Source organism: Rhinoraja longicauda, chromosome 15 (genome assembly GCF_053455715.1).
Source record: "Rhinoraja longicauda isolate Sanriku21f chromosome 15, sRhiLon1.1, whole genome shotgun sequence".
In the NCBI taxonomy this organism is placed as follows: Eukaryota; Metazoa; Chordata; class Chondrichthyes; order Rajiformes; family Arhynchobatidae; genus Rhinoraja; species Rhinoraja longicauda.
In genome coordinates, this window is record NC_135967.1 from 12240155 (window position 1) to 12259323 (window position 19169).

A 19169-nucleotide genomic window follows, 5' to 3' on the forward strand; every position below is an offset into this window, starting at 1 on the left:
ACTCTCTAGCACGAACATGATCTCAAGTTCTCGTGAACTTTCCAGTGGAATGCTAAAGACTGAAGCGATTCCTGGCAAGAAGCTTTAACTGGATTATATATTACAGCTGAAGGCAAGGATCCAGCGGCTCCACTTTCACCTCTTGACCCAATCTAGGCTCCATTCCCTCCACATTGGCTCCTGACCCAACTCTTTCCAGCAATTGATTGTTCCAACAAAACTTTCTGAGACACCACTGAGAAAGCAGCCCGAAGACATGCGGGTTTGTAGATTAATTGGCATTGCCCCTCTTGTGCTGCAAGTGGATGCACAATTGGGATAACATAGAATTTAAGCTGGAAAGAGTGCAGAGAATATTGACAAGGATGTTGCCAGCACTCGAGGGCCTGAGCTACAGGGAGAGGTTAAGCAGGCTAGGACTAGTCCTTAGACTGCAGGACACTGAGGGGTGATCTTATGAAGGTGTGCAAAATTATGAGGGGAGTAGATAGAGTGAATGCACCAAGTATTTTACAGAGTAGGGGAATCAAGAACCAGAGGACATAGGTTTAAGGCGAGAGGAGAAAGATTCAATTGGAACTTGAGGGGCAACTTTTTCATACAGAGGGTGGTAGGTATGTGGAACCAGCTCCCAGAGGAGATAGTTGAGGCAGTTACTATAACAACATTTAACAGACTTTTGGACAGATACATAGATAGGAACGTTTTGGAGGGAAATGGGCCAAATGTGGGGAGTTGGGGTGAGTGTAGATAGGGCATCTTGTTTGGCATGGACGTAGGTCTGATGGACATGTTTCCGCACTGTATGACTCTGTGACTCTATATCAGTTTAACTAGTGTGAATGCATCATTGATGGTCAGCATGGACTCGGTGGGCCGAAGGGCCTGTTTCCATATTGTATCTTTTAATAAATTCAATCAACAAAATGCTCTCGGACATAGGGTAGAAATCCAAACTGGTGCATAGACTGAATACAAAAATCTGCTTCTGAAATTTATTTTCATTGATATTAGTGAAGTCAAAATACCAAAACAGAATTCATTATGCCACTTGCATATTTGGCACATCAGTATTTCTTTTCCAATAGGTTTACTTGATGTTAAAAATCCTTGCAACGTTTGTAATGGGAGCTTTCCTTGTTTTGGCCGGGGCTTTTCTCAGTTCTGGTCCAACTTGATCATTAGCCAAACCTAGCAGTGTTATTGACTTTTTCATTAACTGCAGCACAGTGGTGCAGCTGGTAGAGTTGCTGCCTCACAGTCTTGGGTTCGACCCTGACCTCGGGTGCTGTCTGTGCTGAGTTTGCACGTTCTCCCTGTGACCGCGTGGGTTTTCTCCGGGTGCTCCAGTTTCCTCCCACATCTCAAAGATGTGCGGGTTTGCAAGTTAATTGGCCCTCTGTAAATTGCCCCTAGTGTGTAGGGAGTGACTGCGATAATATAGAACTAGTGTGAATGGGTGATCGATGGTTGGCGTGGACTCGGTGTGCCGAAGGGCCTGTTTCATTACAGTATCTCTAAACAAAACTAAAGAGCAGATGTCCTGCTGTCTCTGTAGATAGAGTGAGCGTCATCAACATCAACAGTTTTTAAGATGAATTGAAATGGCTGGAAATAAACAGGGCAGTGTCAGTAACAGACGGCAATGAGGCACCTTGGCAGACAATCTGCCGCTCGGTCTTTGGTGGCCAGAGAGGGTGGGGGATGAACGGGAAATTTAGCTCCTGCTGAGAAATGTGGCTGAATGTGCAAATTTTCCTGCGACGTGGTAAAGGATTACAGCACTTACTGCGACAATGCAAACACTGCCTTCAGATTCAAAGATCAGTTTCTTACAAATTGCACAGTCAATTCAGTTTAGAAATACAGAATGGAAACAGGCCCTTCGGCCCACAGAGTTCACACCAACCATCGACCACCCATTCACACTACTTCTATGTTATCCCACTTTCGCATCCACGCCTTACACATGCTATGAGGAGATGCTGCCTGACTCACTGAGTTACTCCAGCACTTTGCTTTCTAGGAAGTACTGTGAAATACCGTTTCTGAGAACTAGTAAAAGAATAGTAATTGTTTAGTTTCAGATAGATGTGGAGGGAATGTTTCCATTTGTGGGAGATCCTAGGACCAAAGGGCACAACCTCAGAATAAAAGGACGTACCTTTAAAAAGGAGATGAGGAGGAATTTCTTTAGTCAGAGGATGTTGAATCTGTGGAATTCATTGCCACAGACGGCTGTGGAGGCCGTCATTGGGTATTTTTAAACCAGAGATTGATAGGTTCTTGATTAGTAAGCTTGTGAAAGCTTGCAGAGAGAAGGCAGGAGAATAGGGTTGAGAGGGAATAATGGATCAACCATGATTGAATGGCGGAGTAGACGATGGGCCGAATGGCTTAATTCTGCTTCTCTGTCTTATGAGCTTAAGAAAATCAAAGCCATAACAAGAGACTTGATTATATTTGGAGTTTATAATTCAAAACCAGCTGTGGTTCTGTCTCTGCAGAGAGAGAGAGAACCTATCAATATAATATTTTGACACACTTGCGCACAGGACATTTGACAAACTTATTTTCCGTCACAGTTTATTTAATGACACAAATTACATAAGAATTGGAGCATTAGGGAGCATGTGGAGACATAAGGAACTAAGATGCTTGAATCTTCAGCAAAACACCAAGTTCTGGAGGAACTCAGCAGAACAGGCAGCATTTGTGGAGGGAAATGGACAGAGGACATTTTGGGACAGGACCCTTCTTCAGACAGGGAGCATGTGGATCAGAGTCACCAGCTGGCTCATACAATATTTTTAAGAATAAGAATAAAGTAAAAAGATCTGATGCATGATTACTATGCAAGTAAGTTAATAGTTATTTTACAATAGCATTGTGCTTATATTGGAGCTTTATATGGGCTTTTATGTGAATGGGACATTGGATTTTCATGAAGTCTCGGGCTTGTTTCAGTAAAGACATGGTGAAGTCCTCAGATGTACTCTATCAAAACCCAAACAACAACAGTTCAACAGAGCTTTATTTGTCATTCGGTACCAAGGTACCGAACGAAACTACATAGCAGTCACACACAAAAAAAGAACACAAGACACATGACCCCAACACAAACGTCCATCACAGTGACTCCAAACACCCCCTTACTGTGATGGAGGCAACAAAACTTCCACTCTCCTCCCCACGCCCACGGACAGACAGCTCGTCCCCGACCGACCCGCACAGTCCCCGCAAGGGGGTGGAAGTCCCCGCGGCCAAGCCGCACCGGGCGATGGAAGGTCCCGCGACCGAGCCGGGCGATGGAAGGCCCCGCGACCGAGCCGTGCGCAGCTAAGTCCCGCGGCCGAGCCGCGCCGGGCGATGTCAGGCCCCGCGGCCGAGCCGCGCCGGGCGATGTTAGGCCCCGCGGCCAAGCCGCACCAGCGATGAAAAGTCCCGCGGCCGAGCCGCACCGGGCGATGGAAGGCCCCGCGGCCGAGCCGCACCGGGCACTGTTAAGTCCAGCGGCCGAGCCGCACCGGGCGATGTCAAGTCCAGCGGCCGAGCCGCACTAGCGATGTTAAGCCCCGCGGCCGAGCCGCACCGGGCACTGTTAAGTCCAGCGGCCGAGCCACACCAGCGATGTTAGGCCCCGCGGCCGAGCCGCACCGGGCGATGGAAGGCCCCGCGGCCAAGCACTGTTAAGTCCAGCGGCCGAGCCGCACCGGGCACGGTTAAGTCCAGCGGCCGAGCCGCGCCGGGCGATGTTAAGTCCAGCGGCCGAGCCGCGCCGGGCGATGGAAGGCCCCGCGGCCGAGCCACACCCCGCGCCGTGAGGAAGAGACCTAAAAGAGAAAGGTTTCCCCCACCCCCCAACCCACACCACCACCCCCCACACATACACAACCAAAAAAAAACAAAAAACATCCCAACACCGACACACAACAAGAAAAAAGGAAAAAAGATGAACAGACTGCTAGCGAGCCGCAGCCGTTGGGTGCCGCCACTTCCGCAATTAAAGCCTCCTTGAAGATCCTACTGGACATTGTTTGAAACCTGCTCCAATGTTGATTCCAACTGATCATTGGACTTGAGAGAGAGAGAGAGAGAGAGAGACCATAGGAGAGATGGTAAAGGAAACGGTGTAAATGTCACAGTGGATGAATAAAATATTCTCTCTCAAACAGTTCAAACGTGGATTGCTTTCTCTGGAACGTCAGAGGTTGAGAGGAGACCTGATAGGAGTACATTAAGTCACAGGAGGCACAGATGGGGGTGGACAGTCAGAATGCTTTCCCCAAATGCAAATGACCAAAGACCAGAGGCTGTAGCTTTGTGCGAGGGGCAAAGTTTAAAGGAGGTGTGCAGAGCCATTTTTTTCCCCTCAGAGGGTAGTGGATCCCTGGGGTGTGTTGCCAGCAGGGGTGGTGGAGGCTGGTACGATAATGATGTTTGAAGCTTTTACATAGGCTCTTGGAAGTGCAGGGAATGGAGGGGTATGGATCATGTGCAGGCAGATAAGATTAGTTCAGCTTGGCATAATGTTTGGCGCAGGCATTGGGGGCCAAAGGGCCTGTTCCTGTGCTGTTCCGTTCCATGTTCTAAGTTTGGGCCAGGGTTGTAGCTAGCTGCAGTCTCGCTCTCTCTAAACTGGAGATGTCTGATGCTGAGGGCTCGAGTTCAGGATTTTTAATGTGCGAAGTGGTAAAAATCTGCAATCCCATGAGCAGTGAAGCAAGAAGGTTTTAAATGTTGGGTTTTTTTTTAGTGTCCCGAGTCTTTCCTTCCTTTACTCTTTTTGCAAAATCTTGTCTGCCTTTTACTACGTGGTCTCTTCTAGATTACTCTATGAACCCATCACAACCCCATGTGGACACACCTATTGCCTGAAATGTCTCGAGCGCTGTCTGGACCACAGTCCCAAGTGCCCTCTTTGTAAAGAGGTCCTACCTGAGGTAAGTCGGTGCATGTAAAGGGTTGACTACTGTTATTTTTGGTTGTGTGTCGCGGTCCACCATTCATGGATTATGGTCAAGGCTACGCGAAAATAGATCTTCTCTGACAGGAAACTGAGAATTCATTTGTTCAGCTGTCCCATAAACCCATCATAAACCCAGCAGAAAGATTTACTGAGAGCAACCATGTGATTTGCAGAAGCCAGTTAACCTGTAAACGGGCAGGAAGCCGGAGTACCCGGAGGAAACCCCTGCACTCGCAGACAGAATTTGCAAACTCCACACATATAGCACCCGACGTTAGGATCGAACCTGGTTTCTGGTGCAATCAGGCAAATGTTGATGCAAGGGATGAATGCACAGGAGTTTTCACCAAGATGCTACCAGGGATAAGAAACTTAAGTTTGGAGAGAAGATTAGAATCATTCTCCTCGGAGAAGAGGAGGTTAAGTGGTGACCGATGCGCTTTCCACGTTAATGAGAGGTTTTGACTGGGACAATATTGCCTCCTTCCTGCACTCTGTTTTGTCATTGTTTCCAATGCTCGTTAGCTCGTTTTTGCTGCAAGGTTCCCAATTACATACAGGCTCACTTCCTGCATTCTGAGCCTTTCCAACATCGTCAGTGTTGTGTCTCGTTCTCTGCTAAATAGTTTGACAATAGACAATAGGTGCAGGAGTAGGCCATTCGGCCCTTTTGAGCCAGCACCACCTTTCAATGTGATCATGGCTGATCATTCTCAAATCAGTACCCCGTTCCTGCCTTCTCCCTATACCCCCTGACTCTGCTATCCTTAAGAGCTCTATCTAGCTCTCTCTTGAATGCATTCAGAGAATTGGCCCACTACACTGGTGGCATCTGCAAACTCGTAAGCGGAGCTACAACAGAATTTGGCCACACAGTTGTGAGTGTTGGGGAGTATGGTAGGGGGCTGAGAATGCATCTTTGTGGAGCACCGATCTTCAGAATTATCGTGGAGGAGGTTTTGTCTCCTGTCCTCACTGATTGCCATCTATGGATCAGGAAGTCAAGGATATGGAGCCCGAGAGAATTGCTGAGTACTGGGTCCAGGAGTTTGGAGATAAGATACGTTGGAATTTTGGTGTAGAAGATGGAGTTACAGTCCATGAATAGGAATCTGAGGTGTAGGTGTCCTTGTTATGAAGATGTTCCAAGGATTTGTGTAGGGCCACGGAGATAGACCTGTTGTGATGGTTGGTGAACTGCAGAGGATCAAGGCCTTTAGGGAGCTGGAGTTAATTGTCCCATGACCAGTCTCTCGAAGCACATCAGCACGGTGGCGCAGCGGTAGAGTTGCTGCCTTACAGCGAATGCAGCGCCAGAGACTCGGGTTCGATCCTGACTACGGGCGCCGTCTGTACGGAGTTTGTACGTTCTCCCCGTGACCTACGTGGGTTTTCTCCGAGATCTTTGGTTTCCTCCCACACTCCAAAGACGTACAGGTTTGTACGTTAATTGGCTGGGCAAATGTAAAAATTGTCCCAAGTGGGTGTAGGATAGTGTTAGTGTGTGGGGATCGCTGGGCAGCGCGGACCCGGTGGGCCGAAGGGCCTGTTTCTGCGCTGTACCTCTAAAAAATAAAAAATAAAAAATAAAAAGCATAGTGGATGTCTTTACATTGTAATGTGGGCCATTCATTTAATATACAATGTTGACTCAAACCTTCTTTCTCTCTGCAGTATCAGACACTGAGGAAGTACAGCAAGACCTCTCTAATAGAAGACCTCATAGCCCATTACTTACCAGAGGACCTTGCTGAAAGGAAAAGGGTGAACGATGATGAGATGGCAGAATTATCGAAGTAAGTCCATTTTCCGTAATGGGAAATCAAATAATAATTTATATTTAAAGAAGAAATATCATCGGTATTCCGTTAGAATTCAGTCATAGTGGCATAGAGCATGCAAGCAGGCCCTTCAGCCCAACATCCATACCGACCATGATGTCCCCATCTAAGCTCGTCCCATTCACCTGCGTTTGGCCCCTATCCCTCTAAATGTTTCATATCCATGAACCTGTCCAAGTGTCTTTTAAATGCTGTTATTGTACCCGTCTCAACCTTGGGCTCTGGCGCTCTCAGGCGGCAACTCTACCGCTGCGTCACTGTGCTGTTATGGGACTGGCCTTAACTACCTCCTCTGGTAACTAGATGTACCACTGGGAAACTTTTTATTACGATGTCTGCCTAGAGTGAGTACAAGTCATCTTATCAGTCTTCAAATGATGCTTGTCTTCCCTCAGATGCTGCTGCTAGCCCAGCTTCCACCAACCCCACAATTGGTTTTGTCCTCCTAATCTGCTAGATTTGCCTGTTGCTCAACCAATGTCTATACGTCCAACACTTGACGGCCAGCTCCCCATACGAATGCAAATTGCTGTTTACTTTTTTGTTTAGTTCAGAGATACAGCATGGAAATAGACCCTTCGGCCAACCGAGTCCACTCAGACCACTGATCTCCTGTTCGCACAAGTTCTATGTTATCCCACTTTCTCATCCACTCCCTGCACACGAGGGGCAATTTACAGAGGCCGATTAACTCACAAACCCACATGTCTTTGGCATTGGGAGGAAACCAGAGGGGTCACAGGGAGAACGTGCAAAGACCACACAGACAGCACCCGAGGTCATGATCGAACCTGGGTCTCTGGGGCTGTGAGACAGCAGCTCGACCAACTGTGCCACTGTGCATCCTTTGTTCTTGGAATCAGTATCTCTGGCTTTGTAAGAATTGGTTTGGTATACAGGCGGCACGGTAGCGCAGCGGTAGAGTTGTTGCCTCACAGCGCCAGAGACCCGGGTTCAATCCTAACTATGGGTGGGCTGTGTACGGAATTTGTGCGCTCTCCCTGTGACTGCATGGGTTTCCTTTGGGTGCTCTACTTTCATAGAAACATAGAAAATAGGTGCAGGAGTAGGCCATTCGGCTCTTTGAGCCTGCACCGCCATTCAATATGATCATGGCTGATCATCCAGCTCAGTAACCTGTACCTGCCATCTCTCCATACCCCCTGATCCCTTTAGCCACAAGGGCCACATCTAACTCCCTCTTAAATATAGCCAATGAACTGGCCTCAACTACCTTCTGTGGCAGAGAGTTCCACAGATTCACCACTCTCTGTGTGAAAAAAACCGTTCTCATCTCGGTCCTAAAAGACTTCCCCCTTATCCTTAAACTGTGACCCCTTGTTCTGGACTTCCCCAACATCGGGAACAATCTTCCTGCATCTAGCCTGTCCAACCCCTTAAGAATTTTGTAAGTTTCTATAAGATCCCCCCTCAATCTTCTAAATTCCAGCGAGTACAAACCGAGTCTATCCAGTCTTTCTTCAAATGAAAGTCCTGCCATCCCAGGAATCAATCTGGTGAACCTTCTCTGTACTCCCTCCATAGCAAGAATGTCTTTCCTCAGATTAGGAGACCAAAACTGTACGCAATACTCCAGGTGTGGTCTCCCCAATGCCCTGTACAACTGCAGCAGAACCTCCCTGCTCCTATCCTCAAATCCCCTCGCTATGAATGCCAACATACCATTCGCTTTCTTCACTGCCTGCTGCACCTGCATGCCTACTTTCAATGACTGGTGTACCACGACACCCAGGTCTCGTTGCATCTCCCCTTCTCCTAATCGGCCACCATTCAGGTAATAGTCTGCTTTCCTGTTCTTGCCACCAGTGGATAACCTCACATTTATCCACATTATAGTGCATCTGCCATGCCTTTGCCCACTCACCTAACCTATCCAAGTCACGTTGCAGCCTCCTAGCATCCTCCTCACAGCTAACACTGCCCCCCAGCTTCGTTTCCTCCCACATTCCAAAGATGTGCAAATTTCTAGGTTAATTAGCTTCCGTAAATTGTTACTGGTGTGCAGGATAGAACTAGTGTTAGGGGTCGGCGGGGACTTAGTGGGCCGAAGGGTCAGTTTCCATGCTGTATCTCGAAACTAAACTTGGTTGAACTTAACTGCATGTATCTTTACGTTAAACTTGCCATAAAATATGTAAAATGGGTGATGTACCTTACGATTGCATAAGCCTGGAAAATTTGTCCCTCCAGCCTCAACAAAGCTGTGCCCATATTCATCTGCACCATGGCCTATCCCAACGTCCCATGTCCACTACACGTCTTCGAGCCTTGTTACCGATTGATGATTCGGAGATGCATGGAATTTGGCAACAAGCAGTTTGGAATGTGCATGAGCGATCCAGTCAAGGGGTAAGTTGCAGGAACAGCAAGGGTCACGTTCATTTCTGTTAGCGCCAAGGTTCCCTGGCTGGTTCGGACCGTCCTGTGGAATGCAAATACATCTCCAGGCCACGGGGAGAACGTACAAACTCCCTACTGGCAACACGCGTAGTAAGGATCAAGCCCAGGTCTCTGGCGCTGTGAGGCAGCAACTCTACCGCTGCACCAAAGTGCCGCACTTTTTGATGCTCTTTGTAACCACATTGATCTCCACCCAAAGTGGGAAAGACTGTGCAAAATTGATGACGGGCCGAAGGATAATTAAGGAGAGCATCAAGAGATTAAAGTATTTTTATTTGTCACACACACTGGATATGAACCGAAATAATGAAATTATTAGTAGGAAGGAACTGCAGATGCTAGTTTACAGAAGATAGACCCAAAAAGCTGGAGTAACTGAGTGGGACAGGCAGCATCTCTGGAGAGAAGAAGGGTCTCGATCTGAAACGTCACCCATCCCTTCTCTCCAGAGATGCTGCCTGTCCCACTCAGTTACTCCAGCATTTTGTGCCTATCTCTGGAGAGAAGGAATGGTTGACCTTTTGGTCCAAAACATCTCCCATTCCTTCTCTCCAGAGAGTTACTCCAGCTTTTTGTGTCTATCTTCTAATGAAATTATTACTTGATGAAATTTCATGGGCACATGAGACAGAATGAATTATTAGTTAACCTAAATAAATGAGACCATGGTAGTTCATGATAATAGAGAAACCAAATTTAGTTTCGTTTATTATTGTCATGTGTACAGAGATACAGTGAAAAGCTTTATTGTTGCGTATTATCCAGTCAGTAAAAAGACTATACATGATTACAATCAAGTGTCCATAGTGGTGTAAAGTCCAAAGTTGCAGTGCTGAGGTAAAGTATGACGAAGGGTTACGACCCAAAATGTCACCCATCCTTTTTCCTCCAGAGATGCTACCTAACCTGCTGAGTTACTCCAGCAATTTGTGTCTATCTGAGATAACTTTGTGGTTTGTGTTATTCAGTGTGGTTCAATGTCCCTCCACAGATGCTGCCTGCCCGCTGAGTTACTCCAGCACTTTGTCTTTTACTCAAGATTCCAGCATCTGCAGTCCCCTGTCTCTGGTTCAAGAACGTAATAGTAGGTGGGAAGATGGTCAGTTCTGTGCTGATGATTTGAGGTGGAGAACTTGATCTTTGGACGAGGATCAAGTTTATGGATGACGTGACTAGATAGAGTGGTTGTCAGGCAGATAACTTGGGTTGTTGCAATAAAATAAATTCAGGAACATGAGGATAGTCATGACGACAGTTGTTTGCATGGGTGGGGGAGGGGAAGAGGTAATTGAAGACCAGATTCAAGAATAGTTTCTTCCCAACAACCATCAGGCTCTTGAACACTATACAACATAATCTACGGTGGCACTGAAACGCAGCTGGTGGAGCTGGTGCCTCATAACGTCAGAGCCTGGGGTTCGATTCTGGTGCTGTTCTATGTGGAGTTTGTACATTTTCCCTGTGATCTCGTGGGTTTTCTCCCACCATTTCCTTCTACCAAGATATGTGTTTGTAGGTTAATTGGCCCCTGTAAAAAAAAAACCCCTAGTGTGCAGGGATTGGATGACAAATTGGGATAAAATAGAACTAGTGTGAACGGGTGATCGATGGCTGGCATGGACTTGGCGGGCCGAAGGGCCTGATTGATTAGAAACTTTCAATCATTCTTGAACATCTTTGAGGTGTCTTTGGTTACACTAAGGACTTGAGGTTTTTTTTTGCACTAGTGTTGTGGTTATTAATTTATTAAATTTATATATATTCTGTGTATAATTTAATATAATTTTTAATGTATTTTATTTTTAAAATATGTGCGTGTGCGCATTGTGTTTACTGCCCAGTTGTGCTGCCGCAAGTAAGAATTTCACTGTTCTGTTGTCTGTACACATGGCAATTAAACACTCCTGACTCTTGACTCGAATGATAGATTAAGATGCATTATAACTTGTCATTCTCCCCTGTACAGCTTTGCAGATTTTGGCTGTATGCTGGAGGTCAGAAGTGCAGAGTTATTCGCGGATGGTCGCTCGGTTGTCGACACAATCGGTAGACGGAGATTTAAGGTCTTAAGTCACGACGAGAAGGACGGCTACAGCATGGCGAACGTGGAATACCTGGAGGATGTGAAGGTAGAGCTTTCCCACTGTTGCTCCATGAAATGACTGAAGCTTTCTCTTGTGTCTTTTGATGACCAGGGGCAGCGCACAGGTCGAGCCGCCTCCTCACAGCGCCAGATACCCGGGTTCGATCCAGCCATCGGGTGCTGTCTGTGTGGAGTTTGCACGTTGCTCACTGTGGCCACCTAGGTTTCCACCGGGTGCTCCGGTTTCCTGCCACATCCTAAAGACCTGCAAGCTTGTGGGTTAATTGGCGTCTCTGTAAATTGTCCCTAGTGTGTAGGGAATGGATGAGAAAGTGGGTTAACATAGAACTAGTGTGAATGGGTGATCAATGGTCGGTGTGGACTCGACGGGCTGAAGGGCCTGTTTCCTTGCAGTATCGTTCATTCAATCTTTCAACTAATCAATCTTTCAGACTCTTTGAGATATGCTTCCTGATAATTGCCACAAAATCAACCTTTAGTTTAATTTACTTTGGAGATTCAGTGCGGAAACAGGCCCTTCGGCCCACCAAGTCTGTGCCGACCAGCAATCCCCGTGCACTAGCACTATCCTACACACTAAGGACAATTGACATTCTTTACTGAAGCCAATTAACCTACAAACCTGGAGTGTGGAAGTCTTTGGAGTGTGGGAGGAAACCAGAGTACTCATAGAAAACCCATGCGGTAACAGGGAGAACATAAAATTCCGTGCAGACAGCATCCATGGTCAGGATCGAACCCGGGTCTCTGGCACTGTGAGGCAGTGGCGCTACTGTGCCACCGTGCCTCTTATGTGACAAGATTTTATTCCTAACCTTTCATTTTGCCTGGGCTCCAGACCCAAATCCATCTCCCCATAAATACTGACAGGAATCACATCTTTGTTCAATTTTCTCAAGACCCCCCTCCCTTTGCCCTTCATGTTCATCTTTCCACAAAAATGTATCAGCCCGTCTATACCTGACGACCTGCCTCAGTTTGACCCCTCTGTTGTTAAGCCACGAGACTTAACATCAAAAATATCCACTCAAGGTACATATTGGGAAGTTGGTTTCGTTTATTGTCACGAGTACCGAGGTACAGTGGAAAAGCTTTTTTTTGTTGTTGTGTGCTCTCTAGTCAGCGGAAAGACTATACATGATTACAATTGTGCCATTCAATGTACAGGTACAGGAAAAGATTTACTGCAAGATGAAGTCCAATTAAAGATAGTCCAAGGGTCTCCAGTGGGGTAGATGGTAGATCAAGACTGCTTTCTGGTTGCTGATAGATAGTTCAGTGGTCTGATAACAGCTGTTAAAAAGCATTTGTTTGTGTGCTATCCAGTATACCGAAGACTATACATGAATACAATCAAGCAGCCCACAGTGCAAAGATAAAGAATAATGGGTGCATCACCTAGTGCAAAGATATAACATTGAAGTCCGATAGAGTCCAATTAAAGAAAGTTCAAAGATCTCCATTGAGGTAAATGGGAGGTCAGGGCCACACATTAGCTGATGAGGGGACCGTTCAGTTGCCTGACAACAGCTGGGACGAAACTGTCCCTGAATCTGGATGTGTGCGTTTTCAAACTTCTGTACCTCTTGCCTGATGGGAGAGGGGAGAAGAGAGAGTGACCGGGGTGAGATTGTACCTTGGTTATGCTGGTGGCCTTGCCGAGGCAGCGTGAAGTGTTGAAGGGATATTTCACGTGCTAGCATACTAAATCCACATGATTTTCCCTGTTAACAGGTAGCAGGAGAGCCCTACACCGAACTTCTCAGTCTGCACAACCTGGTTTATGATCAGGCGTCCAAGTGGTTTAGCTCACTGAAGCAGGGACTGAAGTCTAGGATTCTGAGCCACTTTGGACCAATACCTCGGAAGGATTCAGATATACAGGTAAGTGTTACCTGGCGACTATCCAATAAATAGTCACTTTGGCATTAATCTTAGTGAACTGATACCCAGCACAAGCTTTCCATTTAGAGTCATAGAGGCATCCTCTTCGGATCATTCACCTTGTTGTGGTGAAGAGGCTTGCATGCCCCCATGATTCTGAGAGCGATTCCGTCGGAAGCACTAGCTTCTGGTAGGGCCACCCATGGCGGTAAGGTCGAGGATGAGGGTCCAGACTAAGAACGATCCAACCTACAAGACCTCAACGGCGGACCAGGCGGACAAAGTTATCTTGAACTCCACGGCTGTGAAGGCGGATGAAGGCTGCAACAGATCTATCAGCTCCAATCGTCTTGGCTCCCTTGCCATTGGGATTAGTTGATTGATTTGTGAAGGACTGTGTGCTTCTTGGAGTGCAACATCAAGTACACGTTAAACAAACACACGCACGGGCATCTTCATTCTGTGCACGGACCATCATCCTCGACCTCGAAGGATAGCCACGACATAGAGGCAATACAAAGTGGAAATGGCCTTTTGCCCCAACTTGCCCACCCCGACCATCGTGCCCCATCTATACTAGTCCCAACTGCCTGCGTTTGCCCATACCCCTCTAAACCTATCCTATCCAAATGTGTTTTAAACGTGATAGTACATGCCTCTACTACCTCAGTACATGCCTCTACATGCCTCAGTACATGCCTCTACATGCCTCAGTACATGCCTCAACTACCTCAGTATATGCCTCTACATGCCTCAGGCAGCTCGTGATAGTACATGCCTCCACATGCCTCAGGCAGCTCATTCCACATATCTACCACCCTTTATGTAAAAGTGTTGCCCCTCAGGATCCTATTAAATCTTTCCCTCCTCACCTTAGACCCATGTCCTCTGGTTCTTTATTCCTCGTCTCTGGGTGAAAGCAAAGTCGTGTAGCAAAATATTTGCAGCACAAATGGGCTATTTGTACCAGAGAGATGGCGTTAAAGGAACGCACTGCCAGGGGGGGAGAATGAGGCAGATACAATAATGGTTCTCAAGAGACTTTTGTTCATACTGTTCGGTTTTCAGCGGAATATGATGTGCTGCTCCTCCAGTTTACATATAGCCTCCCTCTGGCAATGGAGGAGGCCCAGGGCAGGGAGGTCCATATGGGAACAGGAAGGAGAGTTAGCATGGTTAGTAATCGGGAGATCCAGTAGGCCTTGGCAGACCGAGCATAAGTGTTTAGCGAAACGGTCGCCGGGTCTACATGTGGTCTCACCGATGTACAGGAGCCAACATCGGGAACACCAGATGAAATAGTCAGGTGCGCGTTGTTACGTTTAAAGGTGGTGGGTATATAGAACGAGCTGCCAGAGGAGGCAGTTGAGGCAGATACTATAATAACATTTTAAAGACATTTGGACAGGTTATGGATAGGAAAGGTTTAGAGAGACATGGGCCAACAACCGGCACGGTGGGACTAGTGTAGATGGGGCATCTTGGTTGGCATGGTAAGATGGGCCGAAGGGCCTGTTACTATGCTGTGTAAAGGGATATCTTGGTTGGCATGGACAAGTTGCACTGAAAGGCCTGTTTCCATGCTCTATGACTGAATCTTTGATTGCAGCTCTGCCTTTTTAGTGAAAGGAAGCCTTTGTCTGTGGAAAATCAGCTCCTGCGTCTCTATTATTGAGGGTGCGTCTCTAATCTTTGCAGGCTCTGGAAGGATTGGGTTATCGTGAGGCCCTGTGTCCTGAGGCCCTGTGACCTTTGCAGGCTCTGGAAGGATTGGGTTATCGTGAGGCCCTGTGTCCTGGGCCTGAGGCCCTGTGACCTTTGCAGGCTCTGGAAGGATTGGGTTATCGTGAGGCCCTCGGCCTGTGTCCTGAGGCCCTGTGACCTTTGCAGGCTCTGGAAGGGTTGGGCTATCGTGAGGCCCTGTGTCCTTTAGTTTGACTATCTCACCGGCTTCTCTTCTCTCTCCCAGGAAAGTCCCGATGGGCCGGGTTGGTGCTGGTGGCTGTTGGCAGTGTTGCCGCTGGAAAACCGGGCCCAGCTTCCATTCCTGGCCATGACGTCACTCCAAGACCGCTTGAATGGAATCCGGCGGGTGCTGCATTTCATGTCTCGTAACTGTCCACGGTGACTAGCTGCCAGGCTTGGGCCACGCTCCCTGGCCCCACGGGATGCCAGGAACTCCCAACACCACCGCGCAAGCTAAATGCTCCGACCTCCAAGTCTTACTGAAACAATCCACGACAGGATCCATGTGGTGACGGGTGTGCCATCAGCCCAGTGTGAAGTGTTACTGGTAATATAATGTAGTACTGGAACCTCAGTACATTCTGTAACTCCTTTTACAGCCTGAATCCCAATAAGATTAACTTATTTTGAGAGTATATATTTTTGTTAAGTCATATGTATATTTATGAATCGACAAATGTTTTTTTTTGATTTTTATGCTTTCTTATCTTTTTAGAATTCAAATCTGAGTGATATGCAAACTATAATTTTGTTTGATTAGTCCTATAGGACTCAAAGAGGGAATTGTAATATTAATATCTGGAATATGATACATTGTGAGGCGCACATTTACATGCAATCTTTCACACTGAATACATTTTGAGACGTGTTCCTGGCTATCTCCAATAATATTTTCAGACTTTTTTCCCCTCAATGTTAGGCTAAACACTGCCCCTGGCAGCTCGTTCCAAGCACTCGCAATCCTCTGCGTACAAAAAACTTGCCCTGCACATCTCTTTTCAACTTTGTCCCCCTCACCTTAAAAGCTATACCCTCCAGTCTTTGACATTTCCACCCTGAGGGAAAAAAAAGTTCCGACTGTCTATCTATGCCTCTCATCATTTTCGACATTTCTATCAGGTCTACCCACAACCTCCAGCGTTCCAGAGAAAACTAAGTCTGCCCAACCTCTCCTTGTAGCTGAAACCCTCTAATCCAGGCATCGTTCTAGTAAACCATTCTGGAGAAGGCAGGAGAATGGGGTTGAGAGGGATAAATAGATCAGCCATTATCGAATGGTGGAGTAGATGATGGGCTGAATGGCCTAATTCTGCTCCCAATGGGGAGAGATTGGATGGGCTGGGCTTGTTTTACCATGGCGGGGAAGACTCGATGGGTTGAATGGCCTAATTCTGCTCCTATGTCTTATGATCTTATGGACTAAACCTCCTCAGCGCCCCTTTCCAAAACCTGCACGTCCATCCTGTAAAGGGGTGACCAGAACTGCAAGCAATACTCCTAATATATCCAATGCTTCTCAGTGAGATTGGGGCTTGGAACACTGTTACGTAGCCTCGTGTTGCTCGAAACCATGACAAACACTCTTCACCCTCACAACGTCCCCTCGTTCAAACATGAATGGTGAAAAGACGTACCTGTCTTCCATGCACATCGTGACGCCCAGCATCGGATAATGCAAAAATAGACCAGTTGTCTTGGGAATGTTTGCTTTTTATCTACTTGAAAAGACGTTTGCACCTTTTCAGACTTTGGATTCACTTTATATTATCAGTAATATTCAATTTAACCCGATACTTGAGAGCTGCACACCCCTTCCCAAGTGTGTTCTCAAAAAGCCAAAGTAAAATATATTATTTATTACCTTTTATTTTTACTGCAAACTCTGCATTTGATGTGTGAAATAATTTAACCTGTTTGATCCAATTCTATCCGAATTGTCCTGTTATCGATTAAACATTTCGGCTCAAAACACTGAAGTGGATTAGATAGCCAAATTCCACCTTTTAATACACATTTTGATTGTAATTGTTTGGTATATACGTTGTTTCAAGAAAAATGCTGCATAATAATTTGGATGTTGTGTGCGGTTAAGAAATTTATTTTGCCTGAACAAGACCTTGATAGTCAATGCCTCTAGCCTTAATAACTGTATCAATTCCATCAATGACATTTAGTGAAACTTGGTTGTGTAACGGTGAAATTTCAACTGACTACAATCTTTCATGCTTGAATGTAACAAATGGCTTCGGTGTAACTACTTTGTGATGTTGAAGTGATCTTGGGGGTTGTCTAAAAGACAAATGCCAGATATTTGATGCTGGTCTATTCTGGTGCAGTCCACAATTACCAGTTAAGTTTAGATTAAACAAGCCTACGTTTCAGAGTGCTGTTGAGATCAAACCCCAAATTATCTACTTGTACACTGTGTTGTGCTAACACTCGGTTTTAGAATGTAAGCATTGAGAAGCAATAGAGAACAACTAGAGCATATAGCTTTCCTCCCGTTTTTTTGCTTCCAGTTGAGTATTTTGAGGTGACAGCATAACAGTGTTTAGCAAGAAGAGTAATTTACTGTATCATTTCAAGTAACAATGTGCCTCTTTAATCCAGATTTCAAAATTGCTCATGTTTGTTACATTTTATCCATCCTTGTCGGTCATTTCCCCCCCCCCCCCCCAAATAAATGTGATTTGTATAAAAAGATAAAAGTTCCAGATTTACTCCTCATCATTAGTCTCTATCCTTTGCAAAAACAAACAAACAAAAAAAGATCTGGCGTAATCCTGAACTGTACATTCTGTTGATGGTGAACAATGGAAGATGATCTAAAAAATATCCCTTCATAAAAGCAACGAGAACTTGTTCTCCTGACTTGCATGAAAGACTATGTTTTTGTGTCATGTGGAACTCGATATTTACAAGCAAAAACTACAAGGAAGTCTAGAAAACATGGACCCGGCCAAAAATAAGTACAAATGTCTATGGAAGAGAGCTGTTCACATTATGACTTGGAGTAGGTTGGATGCACAAGGTAAATAGAAGTGATGGAGGTTATTTGGCCTTTAGTAAAGATCTATTCTAGGATAAATGAGGAGGTGCATTGACCCATGTGTGGGTTACAGGAAAGGACCATTTGGTACCATGACCACTGTTTTATCATTCATTTAGATTGTGGCTGACTTGTAATTAGCCCCGTAACCTTGGCAGGTTTGCTCAACAAAAGCGATCAATCGATTTATTTTGCAATTGATTAACCCACTCTGCCTCTCCCCAAACTCTCTCTGTCTCTCTGTCTCTCTGTCTCTCTGTCTCTCTGTCTCTCTGTCTCTCTGTCTCTCTGTCTCTCTGTCTCTCTGTCTCTCTGTCTCTCTGTCTCTCTGTCTCTCTGTCTCTCTGTCTCTCTGTCTCTCTGTCTCTCTGTCTCTCTGTCTCTCTGTCTCTCTGTCTCTCTGTCTCTCTGTCTCTCTGTCTCTCTGTCTCTCTGTCTCTCTGTCTCTCTGTCTCTCTGTCTCTCTCTGTCTCTCTCTGTCTCTCTCTGTCTCTCTCTGTCTCTCTCATCAACAAGGCTTTTTGTGAGTAGGGGTTCCTGATTTCTAATTCACTTCCCATCAAGATGCTGCTTCTGTTCCATACCATGTCACCAGAAGCAATAGTTTTGTATCCCCCTATTTGCTTTTTGATCACGTTAGAAATCTCAATTAGATCTCTTGCAGATTTGTGCGAATTCAGATGTTTAGCCCCAGTACGATCTTGAATGAGTCAACTTTGTTTACGTCTCCGCCTATCTGCAAGGACATTTCCAAGTGATATAGACATTGAGCCATTCTGGTATAGAATTTCGCCTGTTAACCATATTCATAGTGCCTTGCTTTGTAAATACTACTTTTAACATGGTTAAACATTCTTGGTTGTTTTATAGCATACCGCATAAAACTTACCACCGAGACATACATGGTGATATTGAGACAGATGATCAAACATTTGATCAGGGTTGTGGATTAGTAAAGAGAAAGAAGGTGGTAGAAAGATTTAGAGATGAAATACCAGTGACTGATTTGACCAGGTAATATCTTGTATTTTTCTAAAAAATTCCATTCCAGAGTGCTTCAAGTTCATAGAATAGAAAGAAGCCAAATGACCTGTTAAATCCTTCCAGTTTCTATTCTTCAGTCTCCTTCCAACCACCCTTCTTCCCCCTCCTCCC

At 46.0% G+C, this 19169-nt stretch overlaps 1 protein-coding gene across 1 annotated transcript in view; it reads left to right on the forward strand.

Annotated features, from left to right (window-relative positions):
- The window catches only part of LOC144600526 (LON peptidase N-terminal domain and RING finger protein 3-like), a 37956-nt gene extending 20317 nt beyond the window's left edge, over positions 1–17639 (forward strand). The window contains 6 exon segments of the mRNA XM_078412197.1: positions 4829–4943; positions 6644–6765; positions 9022–9180; positions 11198–11360; positions 13070–13219; positions 15189–17639. Coding sequence (XP_078268323.1) covers positions 4829–4943; positions 6644–6765; positions 9022–9180; positions 11198–11360; positions 13070–13219; positions 15189–15347 — 868 coding nt within the window. The 3' untranslated portion in view covers positions 15348–17639.
- Positions 17640–19169: the final 1530 nt, after the last annotated feature.